Source organism: Ambystoma mexicanum, chromosome 13, assembly GCF_040938575.1.
Source record: "Ambystoma mexicanum isolate Mex_15411 chromosome 13, UKY_AmexF1_1, whole genome shotgun sequence".
Taxonomy (NCBI): domain Eukaryota; kingdom Metazoa; phylum Chordata; class Amphibia; order Caudata; family Ambystomatidae; genus Ambystoma; species Ambystoma mexicanum.
In genome coordinates, this window is record NC_090938.1 from 505,389,083 (window position 1) to 505,409,214 (window position 20,132).

Genomic DNA, 20,132 nt, shown 5'->3' on the forward strand with positions numbered 1-20,132 from the left:
GGGGCATGGTCGCCCATTAAGCTTCCCGAGGCCCATATGTAGTCTATTCTGGAGCTTGTGTTGTGTATATGCGAGTGGTATGTGTAGCCACTGGTCGTGCCTCTGAGTCTCCGCCAAACGTCTTCTAGTGCCATTCTGTTCATGATCTGTTTTAGTGCTGATGAAGGGGTCCCTTGATGGGTGTGTTTGGGGTCTGATCAGTGTATCAGGTGATTCCATGCGATGTTAAAGTCCCCTGTTAGTATCACTTCCCCTTTTGCGAAATTTTCCAATTTGTTAATCGTTTCTTTGATGAATCCATCCTGGCCCGTGTTTGGGGCGTATATAGCTGCTATGGTTAGTAGTCTATTTTCCAACTGGGCCACTGTGAACAGGTATCTACCATTTTTGTCCACCATTGTCTCTTTGATTTGTACGTTGAGGTGGTTGGCAAATGCTATCAAGACTCCCCTTTTTTTTTTCTCTGTCGTTGGATTGGAGTATTTGATTGAAACCTCTTATGCGGGTTAGGGTCTTCCTGTTTTTTGGTATGTGTGTTTCTTAGAACGTTATTATATCAAACTTTTCAGTTCAGGCCTCTGATGTTATATGTCAGGATTTTTAGCCCCATCTTTTCTTTTGGGGTCGGTTCTGTGGATGGGGCTCTTCTCGCGGATCGCGGTGTTGCGCTTGTGGTCCAGTGATTGTGTCCTTCCCCCTCTGAACTTCCCCATCAACTCCCTCCCTCCCTTTCCCCCCTCCCAACTTTTTCCCTGAGGAGGGCTCTGGGCCCTATGGTTGCTCAGGCGTTCCGCCTTTGCCCCATGCCCTCTAACATCTCAGGTGTACAGTTCTGCAGGGAGTCCTAAACTCTGCTCGAGTTGTGGATTCCAAGGGTGTCCCCCTGCTCTGCCATGTCCTTGAGTGGACACCTGTCCAGACGGAGGATTATTTCCTTTTTATCGCTCTTTTTCCTTGAGGCCCCCTCCGTTTTTACTTAAGTCTGTCATCCATGTTCGAAGTCGTTTCTATTTCCCTCTTATCTGCGGGATTGGAGTCTTGTCTTTCTTTTCTCCGTCTGGCATCCCTTTGGTTCTCTCCTTCTTCTATTTGTTTCTCCATCGTTTGGAGATTCTGGCTCATGTTCTTGACATCCTATGATCTTGAAGCCTTCCTCGCAAGTTATAATGCGATGTTGATGCTCCTCCCATGTAAATAGTAGGCCGAACGGGAAGGTCCACTTGTATCGTATCTGTTTTTCGGTTAGGAGTTTTGTTATTGGGAGCATTTCTCTTCTCTTTCTGAGTGCGGATTGTGCCAGGTCTTGATATAGCTGAACTTCTCTGCTGTTCATTCTTATTTGTTCTATTGACCTAGCCTTCTTGAGGATTTGTTCCTTTTGCATATATTGTGTCATTGCCACTAGAACGTCTCTCGGGCGGGTTCCCGGTTCGCCTGTCCTTTTTGGGCCCACTCTGTGTATCCTGTCTATCTGGATTTCTTCCCCGGTGTCAACTGCGAGTATATCTTTGAAAACCTGTTGTGTTGCAGTGCGAAGGTCCTTGTCCACCACCGTTTCCGGCATGTTCTTAATCCTTATATTCGACCTCCGGGATCTATTTTCCAGGTCTTCACATTGTGCTTCTAGTTCCTGCGCCAATCGCGCTAGTCTGTCTTGCGCTTCTGCGTGTTGGAGAGTTTCCTCGTCTATGTTTTGTACTGCCCTTTCCAAAGTGTCCGTTCTCTCCTCCAGGTTTTCTATGACCCTCTTTAATTCTTGGACCGCTTGCTTCATTTCCCCCTTCATGTTCTCGAATTGTGCCTGTGTTGTGGACATGAATTGCTCCTGAAATTCCTTGAACCAGGTTTTCATATCGTCCTTCGAGGCCATGTGTGCTCTCCCTTCTTGGTCTGGCGTGCTTTCTCCCTTATTTCTTAGTTTGTCGGTTTGAGTTGGTGCTATTTTTCCTGCACCTCAGATTTGGATCAGGTCCTGAGCCTGTTTGGTTCTGTTATTATTCGTTACTGCTGCCTGAGCTCTGTGTCTGGTCCTGACTTTTGACATGTATGTTTTAGGGGACCTTGGCTGCTTGTCTCGTGAATGTTTCGTGTTGATTTGATTTGTAGTTAGGCCGCGCTGGTCCGCGTGTATTTCCTTTGCGGTTGTGGGGGTGTCCGCTTCTGTAACCCTTACCATGAAGTACGCGCAATCTGTGTGCGGTTTTCGGTAGTCTCGGAGCAGGTTTGTTAATTGTGTGGGGGGGTTCTTTATTGTTTGCCGAGGGCCCCTTTGTCGAGCTCTCGGGGGCGTCTGTGTGGGCCCTCACCAGTCTGCTTCTCGGTGCTGCCCCTTCTATTTGGGGGTTTTGCGCGTTTGTTCTGTCCTTCTCTTTGTCTCTTAGTTTATTCAACAGTTTTTCCCCCTCGTTTGGCAGAGTGAAGGGCCAGCACCCCCGATGCTTTTGGGGGGTATAAGTCTCAAGGGGGGGATGGGTTGGCGCTCCGCGGCCTAGCGGTGTCGCGTTGCCGGCGCAAGGGTAGGCCCCGGCCTGCCGCTGCGCGTCGTTTGATAGTTTATATTTAGGGCCTTGCTCTCCCCTCTTCGTGGCGCGGGGGTCGTTTGCTACTTGGATCCCCATGCCCGTTGTGGTGCTCTGGGGCGACGCAATATTTTCGGGGGGGGGGAGGGGTGGTGGTCGGCCGATGCTAGGCTCCCTCCCCCCCGCCTCGTACCTGGGTGTCCGTGGATCCGGCGCTTCTGCGGGGCCCCGTCGTCCTCCGGTTTGTTGCCGCGGCCAGATCTCCCACTCTCCTTCGATCGGGATCGTCTGAGAGCAGGTCTTCTCACACTTCGACTGCGGCGGCTTCCTCTTTTCCGGATCCCGACTTCGCCTGGATTGCTGCGTCGTCCGCGGCTGGGATCGCTATGTCGGGCTGGCGCCCTCCCCGTTTGTGGCTGGGAGTTCTCCGGTGCCGCTCCTGGAGCCACTGAGACGGACCTCTTCGTCTAGTCTCTGCTCCTTCCTTTCGTCGATCGGGCCTTCTCTTCTTGCTGCAGGCGGGGGGTGGAGGGGCTCTGCCGGCGGGTGGCTTCCCCGTCTGTTCCTGGTCTCTGGGCTGCACCGGGGCCGGGCTTCCGGATTTCGCCCGTCCTCTGCGACGGCGTCTCTGGAAAGGCTTGCGATTCGTGCGAGATACTCGGTACTCGGGACTTCTCTTCTCGCCTGAATTTGGAGGAAGGCTGCACTCCGTAGGGCACGGTGTGCGCTTATGTGTGGTGCTATATTGTTGCGGCCCGAGCTGAGGGACGGAGCACCGCTCACGCACGTCCACTCGGGTCGGCCGCCATCTTGGAATCTCTTGGTAACTTTTTAACAGTGCACAATGTACCTTCCAGTGTTGTGCGCTGGGGTCTCTTTTTGTTCTATGGCCCTAGACACCCAGGAAGGATTTTTAGGTAACTGTACGAGTGTGCATGAGACAAACTGGTGGCAGCAGTTACTTTTCATTATGTTTTACTTCTTTTTACGGAGCCAAACCACATTTTTCAGCGTTTGGCTCAAGACTGCGGCCAGGTCCGAAAATGGCAGAGCCACAAATTCTTTTTTTCTGTCCCATGGCCATTTTGTCCCTTGCCTTCACTGAGGTCAAGTAACCCAGGTTTTCCTTATTTGGGCATGCAGCCTCCCACAAAAACCAATCTCTTTTGCTTGCTTCGGCCTATCATGTGTGTGTGCCCGGGAAGCAGGGCTGGGACTGTCTGGTCCCAATCCACACTACTGGTGCCAGGAAGTCTGGAGTGCCTGAATGACAGACCACTGTGGACCACGATTGGTCCATGTCTGGGATGCCTGCAAGAGAGCCGTTCTTCTATTGGAAGTCCTTGATTTTGGCGCAAAGCTGATCTTGAGGGGCTCTGCATCCATTCCCGGTCGATGTGTTCTCGCCCAACTACAGAAGGAGCCAAGTCTCCTTCACGAAGAAACGGACTCATGAAACTGCCAGAGACGCTTTGGAAGGCCCTGGCACCCTTTGCCCTCTGCTGTCCCGTCTGACCCCTGCTTTCTTCTTCGATCAAGAAGGCCTGTCAAGGCACTTCGCCCCTTTTGAGTAGTGGGAACAACTACTCTCGGTATCCTCTGCTTACCCACCGAACGAGCCCCTTCAGAAGTGTTCCTGGGCCACCCAGTGAACTGTCCAGCTCTACCTCAGAGTAACCCGCAGTATCGCTGCCGTCTCGAGTGCAAACCCGAGACTTGCGACATCACTCGCTTGTGGTCCTGTGCATTCTCCCGCCAGATTTCGCAGGCTTAGCTCCTCTTGGTCCCAAATTAGGAGTGTGTGAAACGCGGCTCGCATCCACGATTCCCACATCACTAACTAGTGGAGATGGTCGTTGTAGATTCCTTGCTGTTCTGCTCTCCTGTGCCCTGAGGCCAGGTGCACCAGAATTTTCTTGATACCTCCTTCGGAAGCTGAGAAAAGGCAACTGTCCCGTCATGGATGATCGTTCTCCACCGCAGTCGCTGGGAGTCGGAGCGCCGCAAAACTGCACGACTCCAACCTACAAATGACCTCGACTAAACTGGCAAAGTTTGGCCCGGACTGTGCGTGAGTATACCTTAAATGTATTCAAACTTGGCTGTGTTAGTCCAAGCTCCCTAGCTATTCGCCATTTGAACACTGTTTTGCCACCAAGGGCATGGCCTACTCAAATAGTGGGAACCAACTGTTCATCGCCTCAAGCCCCTTCCTGACTTGTTACAGCCCTTCCAAGAAGACCTGCTTTTTGTTTCACCTGCGCAATCGTTTTTACGCACAACTGTACTGTTGAGCACAAGGCTCCCCTCTTCTTAGGGTTGAACTCGAACGTTAGGGAACAAAAACTCAGAAGAATTGCCTAATGCCATTTATGTGTTAACTCAACCCTCTTTTTACAGGTTGTGGCTGCGTTTTTCCACTGTATAGCATTAGGAAACGAAGTGTATATATATATATATCAGTCAGTCAGTCAAACAAGTTTATTCGGATATATAAAAATCCATCAAACGACAGAACAACAATATTATACACATAAAAATTGCAATTTCATAAAAAGGTCAATACTTCTAAAAATAGAATCAATGGACATTCTCAATAAAACAACAAATGATAAAATCAATTTACACATAATTTCAAATATAGTGGCCCTATAAAAACGAATGATAAAATCAGACAAAATTGCAGAGCTCAAACATTTGAAACCACTACTAGAGAGGTTATAAAATTCACATTGCTAATTTACAGCACCTTGAGGTTTTAATAGGCTATTTCTAAAATACATCGCTCTGTTCAAAAACATAAGTAGTGCCCAAGCTGTGTGGACCGTGTCGGCACACAAAAGAAGCACAAGTGCTTCCCTATTAGCGCGGATCACTGTCTTCTTAAGGGCGGGAATCAAGGTTGCACTGCAAATGCCTACATACCCTATACAAAAGAACAATAGGCGTGGTAGGTCTTCCCGGGAATGGCCACAAATCGGGCAGCCCGCAGAATCAGAAAAACCTTTCCATTTATATGTATTCCCTTGCAACCGAAGGGAATCAAACCGGGCCCTCGTGATCAGCCACCTGTTTTTTTTTTGTACGGGCTCCATGTTAAATATGGTTGTATTCCAGTAGGCTTTCTAATGCTGGTATGGAATTGGCCAGATTTGTGGCCGTACTCCATGAGGATTCTTTTCCTCACTGCAATCTCCCCCAGTGCAGTTTTATGAGCTGCACCCTCACTCTTAGTTATTAATGAGGCGGGCGGGAAAAGGACACTTAGATTGACCTCCCACAGAATCTTGGAGATATAAGCGAGCCAAGGGATTTTTTGCCATCCAGCTCTACCCAACACAGTCCGAATAATAAAATGGCAAAGAGAGGCATGTTCATTGGCCCACAACTGAATCCAAAATAATGGTGGTGCCATCGCCCACTGGTCCTCCCAGAATTCCACACCCAGTTCTCTATGCATTGCTATTCCAGAGGCACAGGTCTGAAGCCCCAACAGTTTTTAAAAAAATGTACTCTCTTTACTTTGGATTTCGGTCACATTCTGGAAGCCCCAGATGGTGCCCCATACATAGTAGTTGCCACAGTTTGTACACCATGTATCTTTATGATCACATCCAGTGGCTGGCCCCTACACTTTGACATAAATCTATAAATGCCTCCTAGTTGCTGGCTCATCTTTAAAGATTGTTTGGCCACATGGGCCCTACGATTTAGAGCTTCTGAGAAACTGATTGCCAGATAGTCAAAGACCTTGACTCTGCATATGATTTCCCCAGCACAGAGCATTAGTTTCATGGGCACTGAGCGTTTTCTCCCTACACAGGCCATTACTGCTGATTTTTTGGTATTTATTTTTAGGCCCAAGTTACCCATAAATGTTGTATAGGCATTAATCAGAGCCTGTAAGGCCCTTGGCGTTCTTGCTAGTAGGACTGTATCATCCGCATAGGCCAATACTGGGAAGCCCCTTCCCCCCCCAAAACCAGGAAGTCGGCCAAAATATCAAGGAGGTCCTGTGAGAGGCTGTTAATGTAAAGGCAAAAACAGATAGGGGCCAGCATACAGCCTTGCCTTACACCACACCCCACCCCACCAAGCAGGCCGTGCAATGACCCCCCTGGACCACTACGCACACAAGCCTCGTTGTCTGTGTGTAGGTCAACCAACACCCGCAAGATGTCCCCAGGGCACCCTAAGGACCCAAGCCCAGCCCAGAGCTTGGCTCTTTCCACCTTGTCAAAGGCCGTGCTCAGTCCATAAAGGCCAAATAAACTGCCTCACCCCGACAAAAGACTGAGTTGGCCACTAGAATATACAAATTGAGGCTCTGTTCCATTGTACGCACTCCCGGGCGAAACCCAAATTGAATGTCCGAAAGAATCGATTGTTCGCCAATCCAGGTTTCTATGCGGGCCAGCAAAATTCTCCCAAAAATCTTGAAAGAGGAGTCTATATATATATATATATTGTATAGTTTAAGGATTTGTGTGATAACTGTTTTCTCATTTGCTAAAGTTACTTGTGTCTATTGGTCGGGCCAACAAATGTATAGATATTTTTCATATACACTTGTCTAAGAGTAATTTGTGGGTCGTTTCTGTGTGTGCTCATTGTGGGCAACCGATCACTCTCACCCCTCCTGAGATTTAGTCTTGACCGCCTGCTAAGCTACCTAGACTGGTCTGGCTTATCCAGAAGGTTCCCCCATTTCACTAAACCGAGGGTGGCTTCCTAAACTTCTGCCCACCAGATCAGAGTTTAGAAATCCATATTAACAGCCATTCTAGCACCTCCCCGTGGGTATCATGAAATTCCTGAACACTCCCATCACATTAATTAAGGAAACGAGAGGAAGCAGGGTCTTATATTGGGAGATTCTTCTTTCCCTGTTGTCACATAAAAATGAAATCAGTCAATTCTCACTACATTTCATGATGGTGTAGTGGTGAAGTCTGGCTGATTTATACTGCCACATGTATATGTTCAATCTATCCTATTTACTTGTTCTAGATTTCCCCATGTAGCACAGACTGTTCTATGTCCGTTTAAAAGCAGAAAGATTTTCTTTTCTGAAATGAATGCAATTTTTATTTATTTTTAAAAGGTTGTAAAATGTTCAAATATATATGTGTTACAACTTTATGTTGATAGGTACCGATCAGCATTGATGAATTAATGATGGAGAATTAGGATTACAAATAAGGCTAGTGAGCCAACGCCTGGTTGTATATCCTCCTGAGTGGAAGAAATACCATCGTTTTCAGCAGTGGAGCTCCCACCCTCTTAATTCTAAAATTAAGAAACTTTTCTTTCCTCTACATCACCTCTCCACTCCTTATATCTTTGTTGCCACACCTCAGACACCACATGCCTTTTGGTTTCATCCTCTATTGCTATGATGATGATGATGCCGCACAACAATCCTTTTTAGAGTGTTGCCTCCCACGTCAACTGCATGCAAGTGATTTTACTCTCTCTAGAAACCAGATGGCTCCAACTCATTGGTAGCACAAATGAAGTCCAGATTCAAAACTACCCTACAGAGGAACAACCTCCAACTTCCCGTTTGTGACGAGGCTCCCCTGTAAAGAAGGGGTGAGAACCCTCTCCCACACCAGTTAGCTTGTTTGGCGAGGCCCTTCAAGGAGCAATTCACTGCCAATCCTACTCTTGAGGGGCAAGGTTGAGAGGGCCACCAATTTATGTCCCCATCCTTGTGCCTGCTTATTACTAAGCAGTACACAATTGTCTAACACCCTTCTTCGTACAGCAAATGCTTGCCAGACTGTCTGTTTCAGATCCAACAAGTTATCCTGAATGAAGAACCACAGCAGAAGAGAAAGACCTGTAAGGTTAGTCTGCACTCAAGGTGAGGCATGGTGTAGTGAGTGAAAGTAGTACTGCAGTGTGAGCATGTGCTAGTGTGGTGGGTGAGTTGAGGAAAGTGTGAGTGACTGAAGTGTTCATGTTCGGTACTGAATGAAAAGAAGGTGTCTGAGTAGTAGAGTGTAGTCAAGGGAGTAGTAGAGCGGAGTCGGCGGAGTAGTAGAGCTGAGTCGAGAGAGTTGTAGAGAAGAGGGAGTAGTAGAGTGGAGTCAAGGAAGTAGAGAAGGAGAAAGGACAGAAGAGGGAGAGGCGAGAGTGAGCAAGATAGGCGGACTGAATCCAACAGGGTGTCTGTATGGCATATACCCCCTATCCCTATACAACTGGTTAGAGCAGGGAAAGAAAGTCCGGAATGATGTTTAGCTAGAGAATGCAATCTACCTTTACGTCCTATTCGATAGTATGGGTCTATCTTCTGTATGTATTAACCCAGGACCTGGGACGCCTGGTTTATGGAGGAGGTTGTAGAGAGCAAGAGAGCAATATAGAGAGAGCAAAAGAATGAAGGAGAAAGAGCAGGAGAGAGCGAAAGAAGGAGAAAGAGCAGGAGAGAGAAAAAGAAGGCGAAAGAGCAGGAGAGAAAAGAGAAAAGAGAAAGGGGAAGGTGGGAGGAGAGATAACCCACAAAAGGGAAATAAAAACCCTTGATTCGCCTCAGAGTTGGGGTACTTCTTGTGCCTCTCTGACACCTCCTCACCTCAACCCCATGTCAGCGATGCCATCAGCATGTGCGTCTTACAACTCAATTGATAGTTCAGGAACATGATGTCATACTTCACATTCCCAAACAAGCTTCACATTCCTAAACAAAGAAAGCTATGTGAACACCTTAATTTCTTAAAGACTATTACAGTAACATTCTTTACCTCTGAATCAGCCAATCGACCATCGCCAGAATGAAGAGCATACATCCTGTCCGGAGCTAAAGCACAGTCACCCATTTCCTTGTGCAATTCCGTAAACCTGACTACATATCAACTGCCCTGATCTCTTTCCACTGGCTTCCAAATTACAAAAGAATCCAGTTTAGGTACCCAAGGATAGTCAGCCAAGTTTTTCATCAATATAGTCGCCTTTTCCTCATCTACAAATTCAGTATCTATGCCCAATGCACGCTCTTCCACTGCTTCTGACACCACTCACATCAACACAGCAGTTATGGCCCGGTCTGTTGCACCTCCAAAGTACTGAAGCTCTCTCTCCGGCATCAGGAACATTCAGGACAACCAATCTATTCTCCCACTTAACTCAGTTATAGTCCTCCACCATATTGCCCATAGCCCAATAGACCTCCATGGTGGATTCTGGCAAACTGCACTGTCAGGACATATGTTGCATAACCTTTTTGGCCCGCTTGGAAGGGATGCAGCGCTGCTGCTGTGGCCATTCCCCCCATCCCCCCAAGATGGCCATAGCAATTAATTGCTGCAGCCATTTCTACTTCCAAGATGGCCGCCGCAACATTTCTCGGATGGATCACCGCAGGCTAGTCGCTCCATTTTCACTGGCACTACTATTTATGCGCCGGTGAAAGCAACTACCTCGCGTCTCAACGCTCGGTTGTTGCTTCCTCCATGGTTTATGATTTCCCAGCTCAGTGCTCCCCTTGGCTTGTCCTCGTCTTTCCTCCTTCTCCAGCCGTTGCCTCTCCTTCTGAGGTTCTCTTCCTGCTTCCATTCTCGCTTCTTCTGGATTCCTGTAGCTGCTGGTTTGTTGCTTGTTAATTCCTGGAGCACTTCCTTGCTACTCTCTCTTATCTGAAACTAACCCTGTTTTCTGTCCTTACCTGAAGGTACTCTTTGCCAACTTATACCCATGGATACCCTTCTTTACAACCCATTACTGCCTGGATCTTGGGTTCACCTTCCTTCTGGACCCATTTGCTTCCTGGCTGCCATCATCAGGTTTTTCCCACTCCGGGTAGTTTCCCTGGGGTCAGCCTGACTGGGTTCTTGTACACCAGGCAGGCTGGCGTCTGAGGAGGATCGCTCCTTTCTTCAAAAAACCTGCACTACAAAGAAGAAAACCAAGCCTCTGACCAAAAAGAAGTCTTCAAGAGTAGCACCCTCAGAGAGCTCCGAACCATCAACTCAGGTGAACTCCAAACCTGCAACCCCTAATCCTGTCAGTTTGAGACACCCAAAGACTACAAAACCTGGGATTATGGATCCTTCAGTCGGGGGCCTACTGCAGGGCATGCAGGAACTATCTACCGAAGTTCAGAATCTTAAGACCAAGAACGCCACCTTAAGGCAATTGGTACTGTCTCGAGACACCTTCATGCAAGAAGGTGCGTCTTTAGGTGGAGTAGTGGAAAAGTATGATGGCGCCCCTAAAGCAGTGCGGTCTTTCCTGGATTCATGCTTGGTGTATTTTACCTTCAAACCCTATTTCTACTCCACAGATGGGGCTAAGGTAGGCTTCATTATCTTGCACCTAGTGGGTAATGCCCTTACCTGGGCTGCTCCTTTAGTTGTTTCTTGGAACCCTCAATTGGACAACTATGATGGATTTGTGCAGTCCTTTAGGGGTATGTTTGATCGACCCGACTTGGTCTTTACAGCTCAAGAAAAGCTACTTGAATTCTAACAGGGAAACCAGGACATGCTCACCTACGTAACCAGGTTTAAGCAACTGGCCAAGGAAACCGACTGGTCCGCCAACACTTGTTTTACCCTATTTAGAAAAGGACTGAATGAGGAGATAAAGGATGAACTGGCACGAGTGGCTCGACCAAGCTCCTTTCATGCCCTTCTTGACATGGCTATGCAAATCGCCTTCCATATCCAGGAACGGAAGGCTGAAAAAAGAAAGAAGCACTCCTTAATCCAGAAGCCTATTCTTATCTATCCGAATGCCCGTGAAGCGCCACAAACCTCCACGGGAGAACCAGAACCCATGCAGATGGGCAAGCTATGAGGACCCCTTACTTCTGAAGAGAGAAAGTAGAGAGCCGAAAATGAGCTGTGTATGTATTGTGCTTCTCTGAAACACACGGTTCGCAATTGTCTCATTGCTCTTACCCAGCGTTCCGAAAAGCCATGGGAATTTCCTCGATGATGAATGGGCCCGTCGACATCAGATCCCAGAGAGAATAAGGAACATGTCTAGGCTGTGGAGGGGATCGACAGACGCCCTTTGTCTTCCGGACCCATTACGCAGCATTCAACGGGCTTGCTTCTATCCATCAATAACCATGAGACATTCCTCAATCTTGACATCATCATCATCATCATCATGGCAGCACATTATCCAGTGGTTTTGGGAATGCCTTGGCTTCACCGACACAATCCGTACATCAACTGGTCTGCGGGTTCCCTGTTTTTGGGTTCCGAATACTGCCTTTCCCGTTGTCTATCTGACAAATCTGAGATCATCCATAGTTCTGTGCCCACCCAGTCCGAGAAACATCCTGTCTCAGTGTCTAACATCAATCGTGTTCCTCATGAATATCAGGAATTTGTAATGTCTTCTTTGACACTATTGTGCAATCCTTACCCCCGCACCGTCCGGAGGACTATGCCATAGAGACAGCAGAAGACGCGATCATACCTTTTGGAAGGATGTTTGTACTTTCCACACTGGAGAAGAAGGCCCTCAAGAAATACCTTACAACAAATGTGGAAAACGGCACTATTCGACCATCGAAATCCCCAGCTGGAGCATCTTTGTTTTTCGTCCCTAAGACGGACACCTCCGAGCTACGTCCCTGCCTAGATTATAGAAGGCTTAATCAAGTGACACAGAAGGATAGATATCCCTTACCTCTTATATCAGATACCCTGCAGGCACTTCTAGGGGCGGTCTTGTTTTCTAAGCTGGACTTCCGGGGGGCTTACCATCTTATTCGCATAAAAGCAGGAGACGAATGGAAGACCGCCTTTCGGATCCCCTTTGGACATTTCAAATACCTTATGATGCCCTTTGGCTTATCCAACGCACCTGCAGTTTTTCAGCGGTTTATGGATCGGATTCTTTTTGATATGCTGTCTCCTTTTGTGATAGTATATCTGGACGATATACTGATATATTCCCGGGATCCTGCATTACATCAGGAACATGTGACCAAGGTATTGCTCTGACTCTGTGAGAATCATTTGTTGGCCAAACCTGAGAAGTGCCTCTTCCATGTGACTACCGTTTGGTACCTAGGATTCGTGTTGAGTCCTCAAGGCATTTCTATGGATCCTAATAAGGTATCTGCAATGTTAAAGGTATTTATATAGCGCAACATCACCAAATGAGTTGGTCTCCAGGCGCTCAGGCGGATCTGTAAACAAAGAGGTGGTGTTGGGTTAGTGGGTGAAGAGGGCATAGGAAAGTGAGACGGTGGTGTCCTTTTGGCAGCTTCAGTTCGGTTTTCACTGTGCGTTCAGCTTGGGTGTGAATATAGGATCGAAGCTAGTCCTCGTGTGCTGTTGTTGCGATCTATGTGTTGATTGTTGTTGTGGTGAAGTGCGTGTGGTTTGCTGTGAGAGAAGTGGTTGTGTGGGTTTTTGTGTGAGTTAAGTATACAGAAATTTGAGGTTTTGGTTAGTGGGTTAAATCCTTGTAGTTTTGTTTTATGTTTCCATTTTCACACTGGGTCGGTATATTCTTTCTCTTTCTTTCCTGACTGTCTAGTTTCTAGGGCGATGGCGTGGGTGGTTGCTAGCCAAGTTATCTAAGCTTAGTACACCCGGTTGGGCGATCATTATCCCCTAGTTCGATAGTGGTGTTATATTAGCACTGCCCTGCTCCTTCCTATCTATTTACTGTCAGTGGACCATTGGGTGGGTATATTCTTTCTCCTCCCTTTCCTGACTGTCTAGTTTCTAGGGCAATGGTGAGGCTGGTCCCCAGCTAAGTTATTGCGCTTAGTACACCCGACTGGGTGAGTATTATCCCTACTTAGGTAGTGGTGTTATATCATCATTCCCCGCTCCTTCCTATCTATTTACTGTCGGTGGTCCATTGCTGCCTGTGATTACAAGTGAAATAATGTAAAAATAGATCACTTTTGTATAGCAAGGGCTGAGTAACAAGAGAAGAGTTATGGGTGCTAGTTGTTACAATATGTTATTTGGCATTTATATAGCGCTATATGTATTATTGGCATGACCACAAAGCACCGGCAGGTTGAACGCCCTCGGGAGTGAAGTCCAGGTCAGTTGAGAGAATAAGGTGTTGTAGGGTGCTTGGGTGCACCAGTTATGTGTGCAGCTGATGTAATTGCCTGATGGTAGTTGAATGTGTGCAGTCTGGCGGGTGGAAACCAAGACTGGGTTCTGGCTGCGGTGGACCTGTAGGATGCTTATGTGTGCAGCTAGGCCGGTTTGTCATGGGATATAAGCGCGTTTTATTAGAATGATGAGGTGTTTATGTGTTAATGTTCGTACGTGAGCAGCTAGGCCGAATTTGATCGAGGGGTATAGCTGCACTGTAATTGAGTGATGGTGTAGAGAAGAGAGTAAGCATAGTGAAATGGTAGATGAGAGTTTCGGTTGAGTTATGATCTAAAACATAGGTAAGTAAATTGCAGATCTATCTCAGGCGGCACTTTCTAGTTTTGAGTCGAGTGAGTGAGAGCAATTCTAATTGTGCAGAACACGCAAGTGATTCACAGTTCTATCTCAGGGGGTACTTCAAGATGTAAATTAAAGTAGCTTTCTAGATGTGAATCAATCTTGCAAGAACAATTCTTAAGCGTGTAAATAAATCAAGGTATCATCATTGCGTGCACCCTTCAGATTTCAGTCAATTGTAACAAGACCAGTTCTAGGAGAATGGCACAGGCAGGAGATGCAGACTAGTAAATTCACAGTACTATCACATGGGCACCCTCTAGGTTTAGTTCAATGCAATGCTAATAATTGCTAACAATTTTCTAAGTGTGAGTCAATGTAATGCTAATACATTCTAGCAATTTTCTGACTGCGACGAAGACTAGTAAATTCACAGTACTATCACAGTATAATCACTGATTTTGAGAGTCCTGTATGGTGGGGGAGAGGCCCAGGTCTCACAATTCACAAGACAAAGATGTAGGCCACACCTAGACTTGAGTGTCCTGCAAAGCCGTGAAGAGGCCTAGGTTCCACAATACATTACGTTTCACCATGTAGCAGACAAAGATGGAGGCTATACCTCGATATAAGAGTCCTGCACAGTGGGAGTAAGGTCTAGGTTCCACAGTAGGTGGATCTCAACATATAAAAGACAGAGACAGAGGCCACACCTAGATTCGAGAGTCCTGCAGAGCAGTAGAGAGACCTAGGTATGCTAATACATTACGTTTTACCATACAATAGACAAAGGGGTGGCTATACCTAGATTTGAGAGTCCATGTTTGCTTAACATTCACAATTCTATCTAAGTGTGGCATCTGCTAACATTCAAAATCATGTCTACATGCAACGCAGGCTAAGGTCCACAGTTCTAGCTGAGTGTGGCATTTGTTAACATTCACAATTCTATCCAAGTGTGGCATCTGCTAACCTTCAAAATCCTGTCTAAATGCGATGCAGACTAATGTCCACAGTTCTATCTGAGTGTGGCATTTACTTGACATCCACAATTCCATCTAAGTGTGGCATTTGCTAACATTCACAATTCTATCCAAGTGTGGCATTTGCTAACATTCACAATTCTATCCAAGTGTGGCATTTGCTAACATTCACAATTCTATCCAAGTGTGGCAATTGCTAACACTCACAATTCTATCCAAGTGTGGCAATTGCTAACACTCACAATTCTATCCAAGTGTGGCAATTGGTAACACTCACAATTCTATCCAGGTGTGGCATCTGCTAACATTCACAATTTAATCCAAGTGTGGCATCTGCTAACCTTCAAAATCCTGTCTAAATGCGACGCAGGCTAATGTCCATAGTTCTGAGAGTGGCATTTACTTAACATTCACAAAGTGTGGCATTTGCTAACGTTCACAATTCTATCCAAGTGTGGCATCTGCTAACATTCAATCCTGTCTAGATGCGACGCAATGTTCACAGTTCTATCTAAGTATGAGTGATGTAAGTGATGTTCGCCTGGCAAGATATGTTTTTGGCTAAGGTAATGTGGAGTGGCAAGGCTTTCTGGAGTAGAGTGATTGCTCTACTTCCCACCCATGCCACACTTACTTTTTTGTTGCTGCTGGGTGACAGTTGGCCACTGGCTTCCCTGGCCGACACCTGCAGACACACCTTGGAGCCGCCAATGTAGAAGCCGCCCTTTGGCTTGGGGCCCTTAGCCAAAGGGGCTGCCGGGCAGAGGGCTGCCCTGGGATGGTGCGTTATGAACAGTGAATCAGCCAATCAGGGGAGAGATGGCGGGACAGGGCGAACATGTAGGCCCGGGAAAAGGGAAAGTAAAGCTGTTCAATTTGCATCCAATGCTTCAAGGATGCAAATATTGCCAACCAGGCCCAAAATGTGGAAATTCTATCACGCACATCTTACCTTGCCACACACGCCACCAGAACTGGTGCCGGATCCACGGCCAGTAGGCCTACACCTCCGCTTGCACAGTGGCTTCCAGCCAGCCAATCAGCAGAGGGGGTGGGATGAGGCGAACATGCAGGCCTGGGAAGCGGGAAAGTAAAGCTGTTCAATGCACATCCAGCGCTTCAAGGATGCAAATATAGCCAACCAGGCCCAAAATGGGAAGACCATAGCACGTACACCTTGCCTTGCCACACACACAAACACCACCAAAACTGGTGCCAAATCCACGGCCAGTAGGCCTACACCTCCGCTTGCACAGTGGCTTCCAGTCAGCCAATTAGCAGAGAGGGCGGGAGGGGGCTAACATGAAGGCCCGGGAAGCAGGAAAGTAAAGCTGTTCAATGCGCATCCAGCACTTCAAGGATCCAAATATAGCCAACCAGGCCCAAAATGGGGAGACCCTACCACGCACATCTTACCTTGTCATACACACCACCACAATTGGTGCCGGATCCACGGCCAGTAGACCTACACCTCCACTTGCACAGTGGCTTCCAGCCTGCCAATCAGGAGAGGGGGCGGGATGGGGCGAACATGCAGGCCTGGGAAGAGGGAAAGTAAAGCTGTTCAATGCGCATCCAGTGCTTCAAGCATGCAAATATTGCCAACCAGGCCCAAAAATGGGGAGACCCTACCACGCACATCAGCACCCACTACCGTAAAACAAATCCAATCCTTTCTTGGCAAACTTCTACAGGAAGTTTATCCCTAACTTTTCTTACAAGGTGCGGCCCATCATAAACCTTCTGAAAAAATTAGAATCCTTTGTCTGGTCTGGCACACAGGATACTGCATTTAAATTGCTAAAGAAACGTTTTACAGAAGGTCCCATCCTTTGCCAACCTGGCGTATCCAAACCATTCATTGTCAAAATGGATGCCTCCCAGTTTGCCATTGGTGCGGTTCCTACACAAGAACAGGAAAACGGTTGTGAACATCCCATAGCCTATCTTTCAGAACCCTCACTATACGTGAAACCCATTATTCTGTCCTGGAAAAAGAACTGTTGGTCATACGGCAAGCCTTTTTGGAATGGCACCATCTGTTGTTAGGGGCAGTGTTTCCAGTTCTTGTGCGAACTGATCATCGGAACCTCCAAGTACTACATGCATTGGAATGCAGAAACAGCAGACAAACCTGTTGGGCTTATTTCTTTGCTCAGTACCAGTTTCAGATCACTTATATTCCTGGATCTCTCAATGTTCTTGTTGATGCTCTTTTGCATCACCCTGATTACAACAATGACCTACTCTTTCCGATACCTAAGATGTTTCCCGGGACTACTTTCATCAGCCATGTGGAAGAATTCATGGAAAGTGCAGGACGTGAAACACAGGACAGTGAGGAATGGAAATGTTTATCGCAAAAGAACCCTTGGGGTTTTGTTAGCAAAGAAGGGAAACTCTTTTAAGATACAGCCTTGTATCTGCCTTCTAAATCCCCAAGGGAAAGCGCCATGAGACTTTGTCATGATACAACCTTATCCGGGCACAGAGAAATCAAGGTAACCCTGCGGAAACTAGAGGTATTTTTTTTGGTGGCCCAAGATGGTGGCAGATGTTCATTCTTATCTACAGGCCTGCTCCATTTGCGCCCAGAGCAGGTACGACACCAGACAACCGTCTGGTTTTCTGCTACAACCCAAGCTACCTTCTCGTCCGTGGCAAGCCATTGCAACAGACTTCATCGCGGAATTGCCACCCTCCAAAGGATGTACTACTATTATGGTGACCATAGACCTCTATTCTCACATGGCTCATTTTACTCCACTTCATAAATTATCCACCGCTTCTCAGATGGCTAACGTCTTCCTTTCAGAGATATTTCATCTTCACGGATTACCAACTACCATTGTGTCAGATCTAGGAACCCAATACACATCTTGTTTTTGGTCTCAACTATGCCAGCTTCTCGGAGTTCAGTGTGCATTGTCTTCTGGATACCATTCCCTAGCAATGGGATAACGGAAAAAGTCAACCAAACCCTAGAACAATAATTACGCTGTCTTTCCTCCCAGGTTCAAGACGAATGGGTGTCCTTGCTTCCAGTAGCGGAATTAGCTTACAACAATTCTGACCACTCATCCTTGAACACAAGTCCTTTTTACTGCAACTATGGGTTCCATCCTTCCGTTCTACCTGTTGAAGTTACTGGAACTAGCCATGTTCCCTCCGAGAAGGCTTGGGTCAATGATCTCCAAGTTATCCACAAAAAGGCCAAAGACACCCTTCTGAGAGTCAGAGAGTTAACCAAAAAATATGCTGACCTTCATAGACGTTCGTCGATTTTGTACTGGTGACAAGGTTTGGTTCTCGTCCAAATACTTTCCCAGACACCTACGGCCAAACAAGTTATCACCTCGCTATTATGGTCCATTCTCCATTATCAAAATGATCAACCCAGTGGTGTTTAAACTCAAACTCCTCAAGACTTGGAAGCGCATACATCCTGTGTTTCATACTTACCTACTGAAACCCTATCATCCATCCACAACGAAGACTGCAATTCCCCCACCGGTTGTCACTGATGACCATCACCTTGAATTTGAGGTATCCAGGATATGCGACTCAAGGTACAGGCGGGGACGCCTGCAGTACCTTATAGACTGGAAAGGCTATCCTCCCAGTGAACGTTCCTCGAACCTGTCTCTTATGTTCATGCCCCTCTGCATGGTCGTCGCTTTCACCTACTCCACCCGGGTAAACCAGGTGGACGCACCTCTCGGAGGGGGCATGATGTCATGACATGTCGCTCGATCTTTTTGGGCTGCTTGGAAGGGCCGCTGCAGCAGCCATTTCTTCCCCCAAGATGGCCACTGCAATTACTTGCAGCACCCATTTATACTTCCAAGATGGGCGCCACAACATTTCCCGGATAGATTACAGCAGGCTAGTTGCTCCTTTTTCACCGGCGCTGCTATTTATGCACCAGTGAAAGCAACTTCTTTGCGTCTCAACGCCTGGTTGTTGCTTCCTCCACGGATTGTGACATGCCAGCTCAGTGCTCCCCTTGGCTTGTCCTTACCTTTCCTCCTTGCTCCTCGCTCCTTCTCCAGCTGTTGCCTCTCCTTCTGAGATTCTCTCCTTTGCTTCCATTCTCGCTTGTTCTGGATTCCTGTAGCTGCTGGTTTGTTGCTTGGTAATTCCTGGAGCACTTCCTTGCTACTCGCTCTTATCTGGAACCACCCCCGTTTCCTGTCCTTACCTGGAGTTACTCTCTGCTAACCTATACTCCTGGATACCCTCTTTGCAACCGGTTTCTCCTTTGTGGGGTTTTTCCCATTCCGGGTAGTTTCCCCGAAGTCAGCCTTCCGGGGGTCTAGGACACTAGGCAGGGTGGCGTCTGAGGAGGCTCGCCCCTTTCTTCATGAAACCCGCACTACAAAGAAAAAAAACAAGCCTCGGACCAAAAAAAATGAGTCTTCACGGGTAGCACCCTCGGAGAGCTACGAACCATCAACCCAGGTGAGCTCCAAACATGTAAACCCTAAACCTGTCATCCACAAATGATCTCAAATAGATTAATAAATAAATGAAATACATCAAAGACTGCAACTTAATAAAATGTAAGTTCCTTTACCTTTGATTTATCAGACAGCGATTCTAGGTATGAATGGCTTCCATATGGAACAAGACGATACCTAATAAAGACAGAAATAATGTTTATACTCCCATCGCCATCAAGAAGAGTTGTAGAGCATGCACGCTGGACTTCACATACCTCTGAAATTGCAGGCTCATCTTATTGGCAAGGGCATGCAGAAGCAAAACCGTCTGACCCCACGCAGCATTGATCTCGTTCCACTCCACTGGAACGCTGGGAAGGCGCCCCAGCCGAAAATTATTAATGGTCCCAAATTGTCCACTGTGCCTGTAATAAAACAATGCACTTGTGTAAACACACAACAGAGCTGGGGAGGTGGTCCTCTTTTCCCTTTTTGGGAAACAAGGGCTTAGCTGCTGGTAGGGATGATGTTAATTCATCACACTGAATTAGTTCTAACTATGCATTCACTCCATGGAAAGATTTTATTTATATGTTCAAAATTGTTAGTACAGCTGCTAAATGTCAGGAAAGGTAAGAGAGAAAACATACAAAAGACGACTTAAACAAACATAATTTGCATGTAGTAAAGGAAAGTACAATTTTCTTTGCATAAATACTAGTGATGTGCATTTCCTCCCAAGTGCCTGAGAATGACTGAGATTTGAAATCAACAGTGAATTGCCCTCCCACTACCGCA

At 47.0% G+C, this 20,132-nt stretch overlaps 1 protein-coding gene across 1 annotated transcript in view; it reads right to left on the reverse strand.

The window, feature by feature from the left end:
• The window catches only part of BECN1 (beclin 1), a 649,635-nt gene that overhangs the window by 68,805 nt on the left and 560,698 nt on the right, over positions 1-20,132 (reverse strand). The window contains exons 9-10 of the mRNA XM_069634173.1: positions 19,610-19,759; positions 19,469-19,529 (exon numbers count right to left, since the gene is read on the reverse strand). Of these exons, the coding sequence (XP_069490274.1) occupies positions 19,469-19,529; positions 19,610-19,759 (211 nt within the window). The remainder of the gene's footprint in view (positions 1-19,468; positions 19,530-19,609; positions 19,760-20,132) is intronic.